The sequence below is a fragment of the Palaemon carinicauda genome, chromosome 5 (assembly GCF_036898095.1).
Source record: "Palaemon carinicauda isolate YSFRI2023 chromosome 5, ASM3689809v2, whole genome shotgun sequence".
In the NCBI taxonomy this organism is placed as follows: domain Eukaryota; kingdom Metazoa; phylum Arthropoda; class Malacostraca; order Decapoda; family Palaemonidae; genus Palaemon; species Palaemon carinicauda.
In genome coordinates, this window is record NC_090729.1 from 75453820 (window position 1) to 75474892 (window position 21073).

The 21073-nt window shown below is 45.1% G+C and overlaps 1 protein-coding gene and 1 non-coding gene across 7 annotated transcripts in view; both read left to right on the top strand.

Annotated features, from left to right (window-relative positions):
* Positions 1–21073, top strand: part of LOC137641340 (uncharacterized) — an 826722-nt gene that overhangs the window by 434371 nt on the left and 371278 nt on the right. The window contains exon 1 of one of the 6 annotated variants that reach the window (XM_068373800.1): positions 5614–5938. The exons of 3 other annotated variants lie outside the window; for them this stretch is intronic. Coding sequence is in view for 1 of the 3 variants with exons in the window: in XM_068373799.1 (XP_068229900.1) it covers positions 5832–5888 (57 nt within the window). In the remaining 2 variants the exon portion in view is untranslated. Of the gene's footprint in view, positions 1–5613; positions 5939–21073 lie in introns of those variants that run through there. 2 more of the 6 variants (XM_068373801.1, XM_068373799.1) reach the window with 2 other exon arrangements.
* On the top strand, positions 14809–14927 carry LOC137641755 (5S ribosomal RNA). Its single transcript, XR_011044594.1, has one exon. It is a non-coding gene; the product is annotated as a 5S ribosomal RNA (ribosomal RNA).

Consider the following 21073-nt stretch of genomic DNA (forward strand, 5'->3'; position numbering starts at 1 on the left):
TGAGATGAACTAAAACTTTATTCATCATTGAATATTATTTCATTGAACTCTGCAGTTGTCGCTTGGAAACATACAAGGTTATATTTTAAGGAAAGGAGAGAACTTTCTTATTTCACTCCTATTCTCTGATTTGAAGAGATCTTCTCTAGATGACTGCTAAAGTGAGACTTGCTACTAAACAATAACAGATTAATATACAGTCGTAACCATTCTAAATTACCATCATTATGATAATAACAAATAATTAATAGTAATTTTATATCAATATCAAGAAGAATTACATATCAATTACCAAAATACAATTCTTTAGAGTAAAGAAAATGGGGAAGTTTGTAGAATATCTTTTTCTAGATATAAACTATAACTAGAAATACAATTAACAGAGAGAGAGAGAGAGAGAGAGAGAGAGAGAGAGAGAGAGAGAGAGAGAGAGAGAGAGAGAGAGAGAGAGAGAGAAATTCTAGAAATACAACGGCAAACTATCAATAATCCAAAAAGATTTCTACTGCCGAAGGTATGGACAATAACTTTAAATGTACCATTACTTGGGAGCTAGATTATTGTTTTGTATTAAGGGATTTGCTTTCAGTTGGTTTACAATGTGTATATATATATATATATATATATATATATATATATATATATATATATATATATATATATATATATATATATATATATATATATTGCACATTTATATGTGTTTTTCATATATGTTTATATAAGCCTCGGGATCAGAGACACAAGTGGTTAATCAACTTTATGATAATAGCTTCTGGTTGGCCAAGGAATCGAACCTGGCCCAAGAAACTGAGATTCTTATGAGTTACCACCTAGCCTCTCCTTGTGGCTAGGTGGTAAGTCGTTGCGAGTCAACTGTTGGACAAAAGGCCTTAAAAAATCTCCTTCCACTCCCGTCTGTTTATGGTCTTTTTATGCCAGTCTATACCCAAAAGTTTTCTTAGCTCGTCAGTTCATCTACTTCTCTTCGTTCTTCTGCTTCTTTTGAAGTCTTATGTAACCCATTTAGTTATTCTTAATTTCCACCTATTCTTCTGCCATTCCCATTATATGACCTGCCCATGTCAATTTCTTTTTCTTACATGATTTTAGAATGTCCTTCACTTTAGTTTGCTTTCGTATCCATGTTGCTCCTTTTCTGTCTCTTATTGTTAATCCCATCGTTATTCTTTCCATAGTTCTTTGAGTTGTAACTAGATTATGTTCTAGCCCTTTTGCATAAGTTATTACTGGTACGAGTATGTGATTAAATACTTTTCTTTTTTAGAAAAAGTGGTATTTAACTTTCATAATCTCATTTTGTTTACCAAAAGCTCTCCATTCTATGGTTAGCCTTCTTTTACTTTTGGTCTCATGTCCTTTGGAAACATTAGTACATATATTCATTACCTATCTGTAGAGGTTCGTCCATAAGCGTTATTTGTTGTGTATCCATTTTCATTGAACATTATCTTAGTTTAATCTTTCTAATTTCAGTTGTACGTTTCTGCTTTCTCTGTTCAAATCTTCCATCATCTTTTGTAATTCCTCCCATGATTCACTAAATAGATCTATATCAGCTGAAAATCTCAAGTCTAAAGGTATACCCCATTAATGTTAATTCCTAAATTTACCCAATCTAAAGTCTTAAAAACTTCTAGAAATGTTATGAATAATTTAGAAGGTATTGGGGTCTCCCAGTATAACTTTTATCTCAGTTAGAATTTTTTCACTATTTTTATGTAGTTTTAAGTTTGCTGTACTTTCTGTATAGATATCTTCAAGTGTTCTAACAAAATATTCATTCATTCATCGCCTTTGAAGGGCTTTCATTACTACTGAAGTTTTGACAGAATCAAAAACTTTCTCATGGTCTATAAATGTCATACATAGTGGTGTGCCATACTCTTGAATTTTCCATTCGCTTGTTAATTACATGGATATGGACAGTTGTTGAATACATGCTTCTAAAGTATGCATGGTCTCTTGGATGATAAAGTCTAGCTCTTTCTAATTGGCATAATTGGTAAAGGTAGAAGAAACACTTTAGCTATAGCAAACAGCTCTTCTTGGATAAGGACATTAGAAATAAAACCATTGTTCTCTAGTCTTGGGTAGTCCCATAGCCTCTGTATCAGGGTATTCCACTGGCTTGGGTTTGAGTTCTCTTGCCTGAGGGTATACTCAGACTGCCAGGGATACTATTTTATCGGTTTCCTCACTGGGTTATTTTTCCTTGGTGGAGCCCTTGAGTTTATAGCATTCTGCTTTTCCAACTAGGATTGTAGCTTAGCTAATATATATATATATATATATACATATATATATATATACATATATATATATATATATATATATATATATATATATATATATATATGTGTGTGTGTGTGTGTGTGTGTCTGTGTGTACGTGTGTGTTTGTTCGTCCTTTTGCGTGGGTGGAAAAGTTTGTTTGGATCCTTCTCTCTGGTTACGTTTCTTTCCTTTTGCCTACACATACACATAATAGTCTGGCATATTCATTAAAGATTCGCCTCTATCCTCATACACCTGACAACAATGAGATTACCAAACAATTCTTCTTTACCAAAGGGGTTAACTACTCCACTGCAAATGCCCAGTAGCTACTTACCTCTTGGTAAGGGTAGAAGAGACTCTTTAGCTATGGTAAGCACCTCTTCTAGGAGAAGGACACTCCAAAATTAAACCATTGTTCTCTAGTCTTGGGTAGTGCCATAACCTCTGTACCATGGTCTTCCACTGTCTTGGGTTAGAGTTCTCTTGCTTAAGGGTACACTAGGGCACACTATTCTATCTATTTTCTCTTCATCTTCTTTTGTTAAAGCATTTATAGTTTATAAAGGAATTATTCATTTTAATGTTGTAACTGCCCTTAAAATATTTTATTTTTTCCTGTTTCCTTTCCTCACTGGGCTATTTTTCCTTTTTCCAACTAGGGTTGTAGTTTAGCAATTAATAATAATAATAATAATAATAATAATAATAATAATAATAATAATAATAATAATTTAATGAGTACTTACAAATATGTAATTTACGTGATGAAGTGATAGTGTTTAATTAGTGTAGTATATTTAGATTCATAAAGATTTTAAATTTTTTCATTTGTCTATGGAAGAAACGTGACGTTGACAAATTGAACAATAAGAGAATTGAACCTGGAAATAATGAAAATAAAGTGCTTTGATAATTTGGATTTGACAATTAATGCAGAATGTGTGTGATACTCTAAAGTCTAAATAACTAAGAAATTATACGGCAAACAAACCTTCTAGGCATATGTCCTGTAGGGCACAGGGTTTCCACGTGTGACAGTATAAGGATAACAGCCTTTAACGTGAAGGAAGCATGGTCCTCGATGATTAATTAAGTCACCTTGACACTTGCACAATTTTTGTCCTTTCATTTTTTACAAAGGACGCAGAGTGAATCAGTTTGTGCTCTGTTCGTGCTGTGCACACGCCTAAGTTATGCAATGCACACGCGATGTTCGCAAAATTGGCCACATTGGAATGCAATGCCAGCTCTAGTAAGCATTAGTTGAATTTAGTATTGACACGCATTGACAGTAATCTGACACACCACCGGCAGCGTTTGCACCTATGTCCCACAGGGCTCACACTTGGTTCTTGTAAGTAGCAAGGACAAGGCACAGATATTATGAATATTTATGCATGCCCTATTTGTTAACATTTCAAAATTTGCCCACAGATCCCCACACTCCACACAATTTTAATAACTGACTACTGACAAGAAACCGTAGTCCAGTGGCGTCACTAGAGGTTAAATGGAGCCCTACCAGCTTGATATATTTGATGTGACTATGAGATGATAACTTAGCAGATGAGCAGGATTGAAAATGGAGTATTGCAAGCGTATTACATATATTTATATATGTGGCATATTACATGAGGTAGTATAATGAAACCAATTTTTGCACATATGCTTACACGTATTCTTACGGAAGAACAAAACTGTTCTTAAAGATGAAATATTACGGAGCCATTTCTCATAGAAAATAAAAATACAATAATAAACCACATTGATTACATAACTACATTGCATCTAACTCAATTAAATTAGAGATAAACGCCTTGTGGTGGATTCGTCTAAGTTTAACTGTAAAGTTATTGGGATTGTTACAAATCTATCCACTGATCTATTAAGAGTAAGGGAATCCTATCTACTGCTCTATCAAGATTAATTAAGGGAATCCACCACAGTTTTCTCAATAGAAATTTTCCCTACTCTGCTCTGTCGTTCGTAAGCCAATGATGCCATGAGATAAGTTTTGATAAATTTAAGGACCAAAAAAAGATCGCTCACTCTTTGGCATTGCTGGCGGAAATATAAAGCCAAATGCACCAAATTCCAGTGTTACGCTGCCTTGCGGAAATGAAAATCGTGCAAGCCTTATAGCCGAACAAAAAGTGACTTAATTAGTTATATTATCGTCTCGTCGCCGCCATCATTAATTGAAGCGTACAGCCATCAACAGCACACTTAAGTCTGACCGGCGTCAGACTCTACAGGAAAACAGGAGGATGGTTCATAAATTTGCGGGTACAATGATTCTACTCTCTCTCTCTCTCTCTCTCTCTCTCTCTCTCTCTCTCTCTCTCTCTCTCTCTCTCTCTCTCTCTCTCTGCATGACTCATCCCCGAGGCGGACTTCTTTTCTGTCACTTAAGTCTTTTGAGAATGTTGATTCTATGAAAATTAGTCTTAGTATTTTGAGTAGCTTGGAATATTTTTGTGCGAATTATAATTTGAATGTTGTTTCAACCGGTTTTCATTAAAAATTCCTACGTAGTACACTCTAAAGGGGTTGTTTATATGATGTGCATTTACTCAATAGATGGCAGTAGTTGTCAGGCGGTTTAGAAAACGTATATTATGAAATTGAATTTATATGATATACAACGATGCCAATTTACCAATATCAGGATAAGTAACTAAAAGACACTGAATTCGTTCGCCAAAACAATATATAGCTTGCTATGTCAATTATATGGCAATAAGATAAAAAGTCGAGGTAATGGGTTTGTGGCAACATATGTGTTCAGAGGCTTTGTTGTCATAGTGTAGATACGCTGTAAAGTAACCACATACACGTTGGCGTACAAATGTCTTACTTGACAGGGCAGCTACAATTCCTTGGTGCTGTTGTCAATGGTACCAAATTTGCTTGCACTTAATTTAAACGTTTGCTCTCAAAATATTTCAGTCTAATAGACTTGGGTAATATTTTGACTATTGTTGTACACGCTTAAAGGAAGCGTTTAGTCATTTCTTCGTTATGAGAGAGAGAGAGAGAGAGAGAGAGAGAGAGAGAGAGAGAGAGAGAGAGAGAGAGAGAGAGAGAGAGAGAGAGAGTAGATTCTCATCATATGGTAATTACTAATTGTGAGAGAGAGAGAGAGAGAGAGAGAGAGAGAGAGAGAGAGAGAGAGAGAGAGAGAGAGAGTAGATTCTCATTATCATATAATTACTAATTGTGAGAGAGAGAGAGAGAGAGAGAGAGAGAGAGAGAGAGAGAGAGAGAGAGAGAGAGAGAGAGAGAGAATGTATGCTAAAGTAACACTTGCTGGGGATGTTGGCTACCTTCACGTCGACGCACTCGGACCGTCAGTGGGAGTCCAAGAACTCTTGGTGCTGTGTAGTTAATTAGAGTGAAGTAGAATACATGTCCAGATGTAGTTCCATTTTTATCATGAAAGTTTGGTAGGGCTTCCGATGTTGTTGCAAATAAAAGGGTTATCAATGTGGTACTCGTCGGGTACTCTTAACATATGTTTTAGATAATCAAATGGTGCCAGCCCTTGGCCGAAGTTTGTCATCCCTGATGTTTGACCCATCAAATCAAGTAAGAATACTTTGAATTGGTTAAGTGAAGATTCTTATTATTATGAGTGAGTAAGTATTTTGTTTTTAAATGAAGTAATGCATAACAACTTTATAGAAATGAATGTGAATGAAAAGAAAAACGAAGTTCTTTCTAACTTGCAGGGAATGTTTTTATGTTGAACACGTTAACATGAGTCTCTCTCCATAGTTTATATGTGACATCTATTTTAATGTTTTTTACTGATCTTGCGATACTTTTTTCTATCGTTAGTTCCCATATGGGTATTATTTTACTGTATTACAGGGTAATGTAACTTAGGGAAAAAACTACTGTTTCCTATAGAAAAATGTCCGTTCTCTTCGAAAATGACACTCGTTCCTGTCGCAAATTAATTGTTTCAGATATATATATATATATATATATATATATATATATATATATATATATATATATATATATATTACCGATAATGGGGGACCCCCAGTGGGAACTTGTGGTTTTGGGTGGGGAAAACATACTTGGGAAATGGTATATAATGATAAAACAAGCCTATTCTTCTCAATACATTACCTTCTCGGATGTATAATAAACAGATGAAAAAATACACTAATTGTCTATATCCTATACTAACGGTATATTTTTCATTTATTTATTTGTAGATTTACGGGTCAGTTGTAGTCGCTCTCGTTCGTTTGTTTGTACATATCAATTTTCGACCTTCTGCGCATAAACTCCTTCCACCTGCTCATAAAGTCTGCGTCCACCAATAGGATTACTTCTTCTCTTATAACCCCTCCCCATTTTTCCCCTACATCATTTTACCCGCCACATCCAAGTATTCTACTTCACCCGGTTTATTCAAGTATTTTACTTGATTCAGTACAACTATACCATTCCTTTTATGTAATACCCACATATGCATATTTCGTTTGACCCAAGGATTACGCGTTTTATTATCCAATATCTTATAAAATCACCTCATTTTATATTCCCATTAAATATTATTTATCACACATTCCATTATACATTTTGTTATTACCTTGTCTCGCCCAGATTTCACATAAATACTTACTCTGGACAAGTTTCCCATTCTAGTTCATTCATGTTTACTCTCTAGACTCCATTGTTTTTCCGTTAACCAATCACGAACCCATACGTATGGAAAGTTTGCACAGGCGGGTTAATATTTCCCAACCCCCACCTTCCAACATACCCTTTTCCGTGGAAACCTTTGCCCAAGTCAGGTCTTTGTTAGTTCAAGTGAGGTCTTTTTGCGTGTTTTACGATGGAAGTTACAGGGTGTCATTTAGAACAGAAAATATATGTTTTCCTATAGTAAATAATGTAATTTAACCGAATTTGACCTTCATTTCAACCGCAAACAAACAAATCAACCAATTCGACTAACTTTAAGTTGCCGAATTGGTTGCTGTTATTACGGAGGAAATGAAGGTGAAAACCGGTTAAATCACGTTATTTTCTACAGGAAAACATACATTTTGTGTTAAAATTATTAAATATAATATCTTTTATTATGTATAGTTTGTTAAATTACTTAAATATAATGACTTGTTCAAATTCGGTGTCACGTAATTCACGTATGTACTGTGAACGGTAACATTAGCAACGTTACCAACGTTACAGTGGAATTACTAACGTTAGCAATGATACGGTATTATTATCGTGTGTATTTTAGAGAATTTTTCCATATGCCCTTTTCACAAGATATAAAAAAGTACAAAAAGGGTACAGAACCTAACAAACCCACCTAACCTAACCTAGAAGTTCCCAGGTCACAAACCCAATATAATGCCCTTTGTTATATCACTTCACTCACGTTACGGTAACGTTAGTACTGTTACGATAACATTATATATAATGGTTCTTGTTTCGCCATTAGCTCGCTTCGCTCGCTTGAAAATAAAACATCAAGCTCGTATGTACTGGCAAGCGGTAATGTTGAGCTGCGCACGCTAACATTAGTAATGTTACACTAACATTACCAACGTTAAATATAATGGTTCTTGTTCCTCACTTACAATCACAGGAAAATAAAACGTCACCCTCATATGCATAGCCAATTGGTAATGCTGAGCTTCGCACTCTAACAAAATATAATAAAACTAACACATTAAAGTTAAAGAAATTAATGGCTTACTTTTATGACCGTGACGTCGTAACTTAGGGGTCACGGGGGTGTTGTGACTGAGTCTGTGGTGTCTTAAGTGTTTTGCCTTAGATTAGCACTGCACTTGGAACACTGTAAAAGTTGGTATATTACATTACGTGATTTAAGAATATTATCAGCATTGGAATACACCAAAATAGTTTCAAGTATGGGTTACTGAAGCAGTTACAATTTTCTAATACTTAGATCGTAAAATACGCAAAAGACGACACTTGAACTAACAAAGACCTGACTTGGGCAAAGGTTTCAATGGAAAAGGGGTTGTTGGAAGGGGGGGGGGGGGGTTTAGGGAAATATTAACCACCCTGTGCAAACTTTACATACATATGGGTTCGTCATTGGTTAACGGAAAAGCAACGGAGTCTAGAGAGTAAACATGAATGAACAGAATGGGAAACTTATCCAGAGCAAGTATTTATGTGAAATCTGGGTATGACTAGGTAATAACAAAATGATAAAATGGAATGTATGATAAATAATATTTGATGGGTATGTAAAATGAGGTGATTTTATAAGGTATCAGATAATAAAACGAGTAATACTGGGGTCAAACGTAATATGTATACGAGGGTATTACATAACTAGTCAAGTAATAGACTTGAGCAGAGCTGGTAGAGAGACAAGTACTTATATTTCACGATTAGAGAAGTAGAAATCCTATTGGTGGGGGAAAAGTCTCTGCGCAGGGAGGCGGGGTTTTTGCGCAGAAAGTCGAAACCTGCTATGTACAAACGTACGTACAAGAGCGTCTACAACGGGCAAGTAGAATGAGAAAAATTAAATGAAAAACACTGCTAATGTTAGCATGATACGTTAACATTTGATCTACAGTACATTACACGTTGGCAGCACTGGTTACTGTATTTTTTCATGAGACATAGTCTTTGCAACGGCGCCTCCAAAGTTTATCCAGCTATACTGTTTTGTATTTTCCTCTGTTTATTATACATTCAAGAAGGTAATGTATAGAGAAGAAAAGGCTTGTTTTACGAATATATATCGTTTCCCCAGTATGTTTTCCTCACCCAAAACCTTGAGTTCCCACGGGGGGTCCCCCATTATCGTAGGATATAGATATATATATATATATATATTTATATTTATGAAACTATTCATTTGCGACGGGAACGAGTGTCATTTTCGAAGAGAGGGTAATTTTTTCTATAAGAACAAGTAGTTTTTTTCCCAGGTAACGTTGCCCTGTAATACAGTACACTACAATAATACCTTATATTTAAACATTTTAACAGTGATTCAACCGGTTTTCACCTTCATTTCAACCCTAACAACAACAACCAGTTCGGCTACTTGAAGTTAGTCGAACTGGTTGTTCTGTTTGTTTGCGGTTGAAATGAAGGTCAAATTCGGTTAAATCACGTTATTTACTACAGGAAAACATATATTAACTGTTCGAAATGATAATCTGTAATTAAGTAAAACTTTACCGGACAATCTGTCCGAAGAGAAACTATCTTCGATTTTTGGACGCCACTCATTGTCTATTCATTGTAAACCTAGAGTAACATGCCCAAGTACTGTATTTAGAAGTGGCAATGCATGGACATCCTGGGTGGAAGCGCAGAGGATGCTTCACCAAGGAGAAAATGATGGAGGCAAGATACTTCATGCTGTTGTAGAGAGTGTTGCGGTTCTAGATGAACTGGACTCATGGATCAACGTAGTCTTATGTAGAACTTCTGAAGGAAATTGTAAGCTTCACGTCCTAGGCTGCATTGCACAAATAAGGCCAGTTTTGAAAGCTCTGCATCAACCCCTTTGCAACCTTGGAAGCTTGAGATGCATCGGAAGAAGAAAAACGTCATGGATTGGAGTTCAGAAACTTTTTCATTGCAGAGAAAATGCGGGAGCCCCGAGACAACAATTTTTCATAAGGGAAGATGCCGCTCCAAATGGAATTGAATCCGAGATCAATGTTTTTAACAAGAGTTGGCGTTTCTGAGGAACCGACGTCGGTCTAGCTGCAAAGAGTGGAATTGGGATCATCATGAAATTCCTTCAGCCTTTTGAAAAATTCTTTGTATTTAAAAATGAGCTTAAATTTTCATGGTTAAATTTCAAAGGATCTAAAGTTGTCTATCAATTTTTGTTGAATGTTTTTCCGGATATCCAAATAATTTTGTATCAAATTTTTATCGTAACCTATATTTGTTCCGTAACCGAAATACAAACCACGCTATTTACATTGGGTATTACTTTCGGCGTAGCTGAAATGACGAGCCATTAGATTTTAACGAGGGTTTCCTACCCCGCGCTAGTTAGCAGGGGTAGGGGGAGGGGTAGCTTGCTACCCCTCCCTCCCTCAAACACCGGTGAAATGTCTCACTTCACTTTTGGCTCGGACAATGGACAGACGTGCCTGTCTTTGTCCTCGCTTGGCAGCCATTATTTGTTTTGTCTTTACTTAATCACTTACTTTTCTTTTACTCAATATAAATGTAAACATTTTTTCGTGTTTATGTATATATTTGAGTATAGAAATCAGTAAGTTTCCTTTTCAGAATTCGTGCTTGTGTGTGTAGTGTACGATATCTCTGTGTAGCCCTCGGCAGTTAGGCCACCACGGTGTAATTTCATGGGTCGCGATCGAGTTTGACTATGGTCTTTCTCTCTTTGAGGTCGTTCACCCTTTTACTACGTTACCTTTACTACGTCTGAGTAGCTTCCTTCCCGTGTGGGTGGGGTTGCTACGCCGTACGTTTTGTCTCAATTAGTTTATGAATTTAATTGTATTTGTTGATTTTTCAGCTTATGTAGAACGATTCCTTTCGGGGTTTTCGTTCTTTATTTAGTGTTCATTTATTTTTAAATTACATAATTACATAGTTACATAATTATAATTGTTATAATTCTGTGTTGGTTACAGCTCTCCTTCCGTGAGTGTAAGTGGTTGTGAGGGCACGTGCCTGTCGTGTAATTCTTGTGTTCTTTTCCCACGGGATTCCGCTTCGGAGCCTTCCCGGGGGAATGAATGTTAACTAATGATTTTTGTTTTTATTTTTCACAGTTACCGATCTGGTTCGTTTCTGTAACGTGACAACTGAGTGAGCTGTCTTGTTGAGGCCTGGGGATTCGGATGTTGCTGCCTCCCCTATAGATCTTCGTCAGGGGCGTGTCTCCTTCTCCTGGAAGTACTCCCGTGACGATTGACAGCTCTCCAGTTCATTTTAGAACACTCAGGAGGCTCGCCTCCTTGGGTGGGTAACTTTCCTTCCGAGGGAAGTTTTCCTGTCCAGGCTTGAGTTTTTCCCCTTTGGGGGGTTCTCCTCTTGCCTTTTTTTCGTGCGACTATGCTCTTGGTGCTGAGCGGTCGCACCTGCAGTTACGCTCAAGGGGCTGGGCAACTGCAGGAGCCCCTCTTCGGAGGATTGCTCTTTTTAGGTCACTGGCTGACCCGTCTCTTCTACGAAGTGTTTCTCTTTCGTTCGCGGGGGAGTACACTCATAGAGACTCCTCTTCGGAGGACTCTTCTGCTGTTGTTGCTGTTGGCCGCCTTCGCCATAAGGCTCACCGTCCGCTACGTCGTAAGGGCCTCCCATCTCCCTATAAGGGTGCTAAGAGGCGCCTTTTTGAATCTCCGTATGCAGCTTGCAGCTCCTTCCTCTTTAGATCTCTCCGGGGATCGATCTCCAACGCCTTCCTGACCTTCCGCCCCTGGTGCAGCTGGACAGCAGTCTAACCTCGTCTTCCGACGGACAATGGTCCCTTCGGGGCAAAGGGTTGCCTCCCACGGGGGTGCTTCCCTTGCGTGTCAGGGTTCCCCTGCTCTGCAGTGTTAGGGCACAGGCGCTCTCCTCAGTGTTAGTGCACAGGCGCTCTCCTGCTCGTCAGCGTTCTCCTGATCGCTAGCGCGCTCCTGCTCGTCAGCGTTCTCCTGATCGCTAGCGCTCTCCTGTTCGCCAGCGCTCTCCTGTTCGTCAGCGCTCTCCTGATGATCATCGCCCACTGCTGTTGTTCCTGTTGTGCGCCCTGCGCGCCATCGGACTCCTTAGATCTCCTGCCCGTCAGAGCGCACCTGCGCTTCCAGTTCCTGATTCGCGCTCAGGATTCCACGCGTCGCTCTTCTGCTCGCCAGTGATCTCCAGCTCGCCAGTGATCTCCAGCTCGCCAGTGATCTCCAGCTCGCCAGTGATCTCCAGCTCGCCAGTGATCTCCAGCTCGCCAGCGACCACTGACGCATCAACGTTCGCCTGCTCGTCAGCGATCTCCTTGCGTAAACGATCGCCATCGATCTTCCACGCGTTTCAAGTCCCCTGGACACCATCAGTAGCGATCTAGCGCTCGCCTGCTGTGGACGATCTCCGGTAGCTGAGTCTTGTCGTAGATCTTCCTCCTGCTCGCCAGCGCTCACCTTTACTTCTGTCCTTCTGTGCGCCAGCTTTCTTCAATCACCAGCGCACATCTGCGCGCCCTTTCCTGCCACGCACCAATGGGCGCCAACGGTTTTTGTTTTCTGACCGTCCAGGATCGCCTGATTGACAGCTCGCTTCAGCGCTCACCTTCCTGATGCACCTGCGCGCCTTCTGTTTAGCGCGATGCGCGCTAACCATCCCTAGTCTCTTACGCGTCAGCGATCGCCTACGCGCCCGCGCGATTCTTCGCCTGCGCGCTAGCGTTTTGTTAACGCACCACCGCTCGCCAACGCCCCGTCGCTTGCCAACGTGCCATCGCTTGCCGACGCGCTATCGCTTGCCAACGCACCTTCACTCGCCTACGGGCCATCGCTCGCCGAGACACGCCATCGCTCGTTAACGCGCCATCGCTCGTCAACGCGCCATCGCTCGTCAACGCGCCATCGCCCACCTACGCGCCATCGGTCTCCCGACCGCCTGCGCTCACCCGCGCGACCGCACGGCCACATGCCTGCGCACATGCGCTCCAATGTTCGCCCGCGCGCGAACCAACGGTGTTCCGTCGCGCGGACCAACTGTGTTCCGTCGCGCGAACCGACGGTGTTCCGTCGCGCGAACGCCGGCCCGGTTCCTGCAGTATCCATTGCTCGCCTGCGGGTCATCGCTCGCCTGTGAACTTTCGGATTCCGACCACCAGCTCTCGCCCTTCCTACCACGCTCGCCCTCCTTCTGCGCTCCCTCGCGCACTTTTGTCTGCGCTCCTGCGTGCCCGCGCATCTGCGCTTCCACGTTCGGCCACGCGCAAACCATTGATTTACCATCTCGCGAGCGCCAGGGCGATTGCGACCGCGATTCCCGTCGGGGTTTCGCAACACGGCCAGCCTGGCGAGTCTTCAGGAGCGTATTTCCAGAACACGGTCTTCACCCCGTAAACGCAGAGCATGGCACATGCAAGAGCAGGAAGAATCTTCAGGGAGGTCTGAGCAACATTCTTCTTTCCAGAACCTGGGTTAGCCCTTCCTCGTCATTCCCTGGAAGGGTCTTGCCAGGGAGCTTTCCGTTCGAGGTTTCTCCATTGGGCAAGGGGTAACTGGTTTAGCCCTTCCTCTTCTCCATCTCGTGGAAGGGGCTTACCAGGTCTTTTCCCTCCTCGGATGCGACCCGAGGTTTTGTACAAGGAAGCTCCAGGAAGATCATGGGTACTTTCCTCCTCTCGGGCTCAAGCACCTTGGCGTTTCGTCGCCAAGTTTCGAACTTGCGGGCAAACTCGATGTTGGAGCATCTAGACGCATTGACCGAGGGCTTCCTCTCATCCGTGGATGTCGACAAGCTCAGACACACTTCCATCCTTGGGAAGAGCTTGTTTGTGCCCAAGGACAGAGACATGGACAGCGGTTGTGCGGAGGAAGTCGACTTCTGTTTTCACTCCTCCAAGGCGCTTTCTTCCAGACCCTGCAGGCCTCCAGCGCCTCCTTTCAGCCTCGTCGGCCTAAGTTATCAGACCGGCTACGGCAGCTAAGACAGGGTGTCCAATAGCAGTCCCCTCCTGTCAGGGACAGATAGCACGGGAGGGAGCGGCAGAGTTCACAAACTCTAGGATTGGCAATCCCCCCTTGCAGGTCTCACGCTGGGAGGACGCCTAAGGTTACTCATCCGGATAACAGCTTCCCGATGCCGATTCCTGCACGATCTCCGTGATCAGCCAAGGATATCGCGCCTCGCTCTTACCATCTCTCCGTCTCTGTCAGCGAATTCAGTGTCACTGAACCTCTATGCCATGGGGTCGGCAAGAGTTTTGCCCGTTTGGGCAGAATGATCCATGCCTTAGGAGAAAGTCCTCCATAGGGTCGTCGACGGCTTCACCCCCCGGCTTCTTCAGTCGATCCTTTCTCGTAGGAAAGCATCTGGGACGGGAGTTCCGTCGTCGACCTCTCCTCTCTGACCAAGTTTGTCGAACAAACTTCGTCCAGCGTGGAACAGCAGAATCGATCAGACTGGTAACGAGGCGGCAGGACTCCTTAGGCCCTGGATCGGAAGGACGGGTACTTCCAGTTTCCATTCCATCCATCTTCCAGGAAGCTCTTGGAATTCAGCCTAGACTACAGGTGTTCCTGCTTAAGATGCGGTGTGGCGATCCCGCCGCGGCATCGCAGGTTTTTCCCCAGAGAATTCTCCCTGCTTTCCTCATGGCCGCTCAGGAGCAGGCTTCCGCCTCCTTCGCCTTTTGGAGGTCTGGTCAACTCCGGTAGGCACGGGTTCGACCTTCTTCAACGCCGGGACAAGCTTCCGGGTCCTTAGCATGAGTGAGGGATCATGGTAATTTGCTAGGAGCCTTCTCTACTTCTGCCTCAACATCTGGAGTATCTAGCCATGATATTGAGTCAACGGCCTTACCACGTTGAAAACACCGCTTCTCGTCCGATCAGCGCAGTTAAGCGACGTTGGGTCTGGTCAGTACTTGGATGGGTGACCGCCTGGGGACGCCAGATGCTGTTGCCTCCTTCTCCGAGCCTTCCCTTCAGTTGACTGTGGCAAGGCTGAGGAGAGTCGCAGTACCTGTTCTCAGTCAAGCCGAGCTTTCAGCCCTACCTTGGAACGTTTCCTGGGTCTCTTTTCCTCATTGACCCGTCTAAAGTCCCGAACGGTCGCCTCAGGATAAGTTCCCTGTGAGGCGTCCCAAATTCCGGTGGTATCAAAGCAACGATTAACAGGACTTTCTGGCCCCTATGGGACCAGCAGAACGTTTAGACCTGCAATGGGTGTTGACCTATGGAACCTCTTGATGGGAGTGGATATTCTCGTCCTTTCCCCACATTTTGATGCTGTTCTCGGACTCGTCAAAGAAAGGGGGGGGGGGGGCCACGTTCCGGTTCAGGCCTATGGTCAGGACCTGAAGGATACCTCTCCATCATTCAGGCAGGCTTAGGGGCCGTAGTCTGGCCCCTCTACAGATTCTACAGTTCCTGCCGAATCGCTCCATGCGCGACGACTTCATGGTACTGGCGTATTCCAACCAGCAAGGGACGCATTTTCATACCTTCGCATCTTGCAGTAAAGATACTGAGATGATCCGAGGTCCTCTCAATACCACTATCGGCTCGCTCATTCCGGGCAGAGGAATGTTCTCTCCGACTATCTGAGCCTCGCCTCGCAGATAGAGAGTACCTGGGGGTCTTTGGCCTTTATTAACCAGCAAGTCCTGGCCTGGGGGACCTGATCGCGACAGCCTGGAAGTTCGAGCTTCCGCTGTTCTTCCCCCCCAGTCTCAGACCCCAAGACTCTTTGGCAAGATGCTTTCCGGTGATGGTGGGACAACATCGACGCCTGCGTCTTCCCACCATTGTTGTCTGTTGAGAATGGGTCTCAACAAGACCAGGTTGTCTGTCAACCTTTCGATGGCCCTGAGAGCTCCACTGTGACTATACGCGGAACGGTTTCCGGACCCTCTGCTTCCCCTGACGGAACTCCCGGGAGAGCTTCTCCCACGGCACAGGCTACTCAAACAACCACACTACAACATCTTTCACGAGCCGTTGCATCGCTTCGGCTTCACGCCTGGAGACACTACGCCTCCTCCTCAAGAAGAGACAACCCGCTACAGTCGCGGAGCGGAGGTTGCGTCACCTGCGATAGTCATCCGCTGGGGTCTACCAGGCGAAGTGGAGAGTCTTCTGTGGTTGGTGTCGTGGGAGAGATACCTCTTCCCTTGAGGCCTCTTCTCCAGCAATAACGGAGTTATTGCTTTTCGGCGGGAGGAAACTCCTTTCCGCTCTTGGCAGTGAAGCCTGTCGCTCAGCCTTTCCCTGGCTTTCAGGCTGAAAGGAGTAGACTTTTTCCTTCCCGCTGGACCTTTCATCGCTCATGCGAAGCTGCGAATGTCCCTGCCCCCAGTCGGAGTGAGACCTCCTCCATGGAGCATGGTTCCGGTTCCGGTTCAGGCCTATGGTCAGGACCTGAAGGATACCTCTCCATCATTCAGGCAGGCTTAGGGGCCGTAGTCTGGCCCCTCTACAGATCCTACAGTTCCTGCCGAATCGCTCCATGCGCGACGACTTCATGGTACTGGCGTATTCCAACCAGCAAGGGACGTATTTTCATACATTCGCATCTTGCAGTAGAGATACTGAGATGATCCGAGGTCCTCTCAATACCACTATCGGCTCACTCATTCCGGGCAGAGGAATGTTCTCTCCGACTATCTGAGCCGAGCCTCGCAGATAGAGAGTACCTGGGGGTCTTTGGCCTTTAGTAACCAGCAAGTCCTGGCCTGGGGGACCTGATCGCGACAGCCTGGAACTTCGAGCTTCCACTGTTCTTCCCCCCAGTCTCAGACCCCAAGACTCTTTGGCAAGATGCTTTTCGGTGATGGTGGGACAACATCGACGCCTGCGTCTTCCCACCATTGTTGTCTGTTGAGAATGGGTCTCAACAAGACCAGGTTGTCTGTCAACCTTTCGATGGCCCTAAGAGCTCCACTGTGACTATACGCGGAACGGTTTCCGGACCCTCTGCTTCCCCTGACGGAACTCCCGGGAGAGCTTCTCCCACGGCACAGGCTACTCAAGCAACCACACTACAACATCTTTCACGAGCCGTTGCATCGCTTCGGCTTCACGCCTGGAGACACTACGCCTCCTCCTCAAGAAGAGACAACCCGCTACAGTCGCGGAGCGGAGGTCGCGTCACCTGCGATAGTCATCTGCAGGGGTCTACCAGGCGAAGTGGAGAGTCTTCTGTGGTTGGTGTCGTGGGAGAGATACCTCTTCCCTTGAGGCCTCTTCTCCAGCAATAACGGAGTTATTGCTTTTCGGCGGGAGGAAACTCCTTTCCGCTCTTGGCAGTGAAGCCTGTCGCTCAGCCTTTCCCTGGTTTTCAGGCTGAAAGGAGTAGACTTTTTCCTTCCCGCTGGACCTTTCATCACTCATGCGAAGCTGCGAATGTCCCTGCCCCCAGTCGGAGTGAGACCTCATCCATGGAGCATGGTTCCGGTTCCGGTTCAGGCCTATGGTCAGGACCTGAAGGATACCTCTCCATCATTCAGGCAGGCTTAGGGGCCGTAGTCTGGCCCCTCTACAGATCCTACAGTTCCTGCCGAATCGCTCCATGCGCGACGACTTCATGGTACTGGCGTATTCCAACCAGCAAGGGACGCATTTCCATACCTTCGCATCTTGCAGTAGAGATACTGAGATGATCCGAGGTCCTCTCAATACCACTATCGGCTCGCTCATTCCGGGCAGAGGAATGTTCTCTCCGACTATCTGAGCCGAGCCTCGCAGATAGAGAGTACCTGGGGGTCTTTGGCCTTTAGTAACCAGCAAGTCCTGGCCTGGGGGACCTGATCGCGACAGCCTGGAAGTTCGAGCTTCCGCTGTTCTTCCCCCCAGTCTCAGACCCCAAGACTCTTTGGCAAGATGCTTTCCGGTGATGGTGGGACAACATCGACGCCTGCGTCTTCCCACCATTGTTGTCTGTTGAGAATGGGTCTCAACAAGACCAGGTTGTCTGTCAACCTTTCGATGGCCCTGAGAGCTCCACTGTGACTATACGCGGAACGGTTTCCGGACCCTCTGCTTCCCCTGACGGAACTCCCGGGAGAGCTTCTCCCACGGCACAGGCTACTCAAACAACCACACTACAACATCTTTCACGAGCCGTTGCATCGCTTCGGCTTCACGCCTGGAGACACTACGCCTCCTCCTCAAGAAGAGACAACCCGCTACAGTCGCGGAGCGGAGGTTGCGTCACCTGCGATAGTCATCCGCTGGGGTCTACCAGGCGAAGTGGAGAGTCTTCTGTGGTTGGTGTCGTGGGAGAGATACCTCTTCCCTTGAGGCCTCTTCTCCAGCAATAACGGAGTTATTGCTTTTCGGCGGGAGGAAACTCCTTTCCGCTCTTGGCAGTGAAGCCTGTCGCTCAGCCTTTCCCTGGCTTTCAGGCTGAAAGGAGTAGACTTTTTCCTTCCCGCTGGACCTTTCATCGCTCATGCGAAGCTGCGAATGTCCCTGCCCCCAGTCGGAGTGAGACCTCCTCCATGGAGCATGGTTCCGGTTCCGGTTCAGGCCTATGGTCAGGACCTGAAGGATACCTCTCCATCATTCAGGCAGGCTTAGGGGCCGTAGTCTGGCCCCTCTACAGATCCTACAGTTCCTGCCGAATCGCTCCATGCGCGACGACTTCATGGTACTGGCGTATTCCAACCAGCAAGGGACGCATTTCCATACCTTCGCATCTTGCAGTAGAGATACTGAGATGATCCGAGGTCCTCTCAATACCACTATCGGCTCGCTCATTCCGGGCAGAGGAATGTTCTCTCCGACTATCTGAGCCGAGCCTCGCAGATAGAGAGTACCTGGGGGTCTTTGGCCTTTAGTAACCAGCAAGTCCTGGCCTGGGGGACCTGATCGCGACAGCCTGGAAGTTCGAGCTTCCGCTGTTCTTCCCCCCAGTCTCAGACCCCAAGACTCTTTGGCAAGATGCTTTCCGGTGATGGTGGGACAACATCGACGCCTGCGTCTTCCCACCATTGTTGTCTGTTGAGAATGGGTCTCAACAAGACCAGGTTGTCTGTCAACCTTTCGATGGCCCTAAGAGCTCCACTGTGACTATACGCGGAACGGTTTCCGGACCCTCTGCTTCCCCTGACGGAACTCCCGGGAGAGCTTCTCCCACGGCACAGGCTACTCAAACAACCACACTACAACATCTTTCACGAGCCGTTGCATCGCTTCGGCTTCACGACTGGAGACACTACGCCTCCTCCTCAAGAAGAGACAACCCGCTACAGTCGCAGAGCGGAGGTCGCGTCACCTGCGATAGTCATCCGCAGGGGTCTACCAGGCGAAGTGGAGAGTCTTCTGTGGTTGGTGTCGTGGGAGAGATACCTCTTCCCTTGAGGCCTCTTCTCCAGCAATAACGGAGTTATTGCTTTTCGGCGGGAGGAAACTCCTTTCCGCTCTTGGCAGTGAAGCCTGTCACTCAGCCTTTCCCTGGCTTTCAGGCTGAAAGGAGTAGACTTTTTCCTTCCCGCTGGACCTTTCATCGCTCATGCGAAGCTGCGAATGTCCCTGCCCCCAGTCGGAGTGAGACCTCCTCCATGGAGCATGGTTCGGACTCTTTAGTCCCTTTAGAGATTTTCTCAAGAACCATTACGTCAGGCCATTGATCGTATTCCGTCTTGAGGGACGGTGCTCTTGCTCACTCTGGCCTCGGCCAGTGTGTAAGTAATCTTCTTGGTCTCCTACGACTCCGCCCTTTCTAGAGAATAGGGGAAGGCAACATTCAGGTTCGCTCCTGAGTTGTTTGCTAGACTCAGAATTTTGGGGTCCCGGCCCTTCGGTCCAACTCCTCCAAGATTTTGAGTCACCATTCTGTATCAGATGACCCAAACCTTCTCCTTCTTGCCAGTAAAGGAATCGAGGGGTTATCTTTGAGAACCGCTGCAGTTTGTCCTCACGTGCAGCCGGGTTGGGAGCACAGGAAGGACACGGGAGAGTCACCAGTATACCTCTTCAGCTCGGACTCAAGGACATTCATCTCGACCTGAATCCAGACCTTCCCCCGTCATGTCGCCCTACAGCACGATGTCGGATACATCGCAACGTCCCTCGCCTTCGAGTAGAACTACTCTGTGACGCAGGTGCTACAAGCTGGAGTCTGGAAGCGTCTAATGACCTTCGCAGCCCGCTTCCTGCAGGACGTGACCCACAGGGGTATCGATACGTTTCTATCGCCCTGTGGTGGCTACACAACAGCTGGTCTAACCTCAGGCTCCTTTTTGGACAGGTAGCAGAAGGTTGAGGGCATTATTATCAGGTTTTAGTGTGCATGAACGAAAGAGGTATGTCTGGCCCTTGCTTCTTTCTTCATCGTCCCCTCTACTGGGGAAGCAGCATCCTGGTCTCTGCATAGCTGACCTCAAACCTCTGCAGGTAAACCATGCTTCCTTGTGTTCCGAGTATTGAGTCAATACTGTCGCGTCCCCCATACCCTGACGAGGTGGTATTGGGAACGTCCTAACCCAGAGTTCCTTCTGGAACTCCAGGTCAACTGCCTAGGACGGGTCACACTTCTTCCTTCACACACAAGCTTATGTAGGCCACACGTTTCCTTGCGGAGCAAGTAACTTGTTAGGTGCAGGGACTCCTTTTCTCGAGTGCAACTCACTCGGATTCTGAGTCCCCAGGGGAAAGCCAAAGCCAGTATGGCTGGGGACTTTCCACCCTTCCTAATGGGTAAGTCACCCAATGTAAATAGCGTGGTTTGTATTTCGGTTACGGAACAAATGACAAATTCGGAAGTGAAGCAGTTCACCGGTGTGCGCGGGGGTAATACACACTCGTTAAATTCTAATGGCTCGCCATTTCAGCTACGCTAAAAGGTAAACCCAATGTAAATAGCTAAGGTTTGTATGGTTAGGAAAAATACAAATTATCTCCGAATTTGTCATATTTTATATCTAGGTTAGGATGTTCCTATTTAGTATTATGCGGGTAATCGGAACATGTTCTACTTTATATAGGATGTTTTCCTTAAGTCATTGTACTATCTGATCAGGTCGGCATTATACCCGATTTTGGAGGACTAGTTATTGTTTAGAGCAGTTTAGTCTTCCTGACCTGGTAAGCAATTTACCCGATTATGGA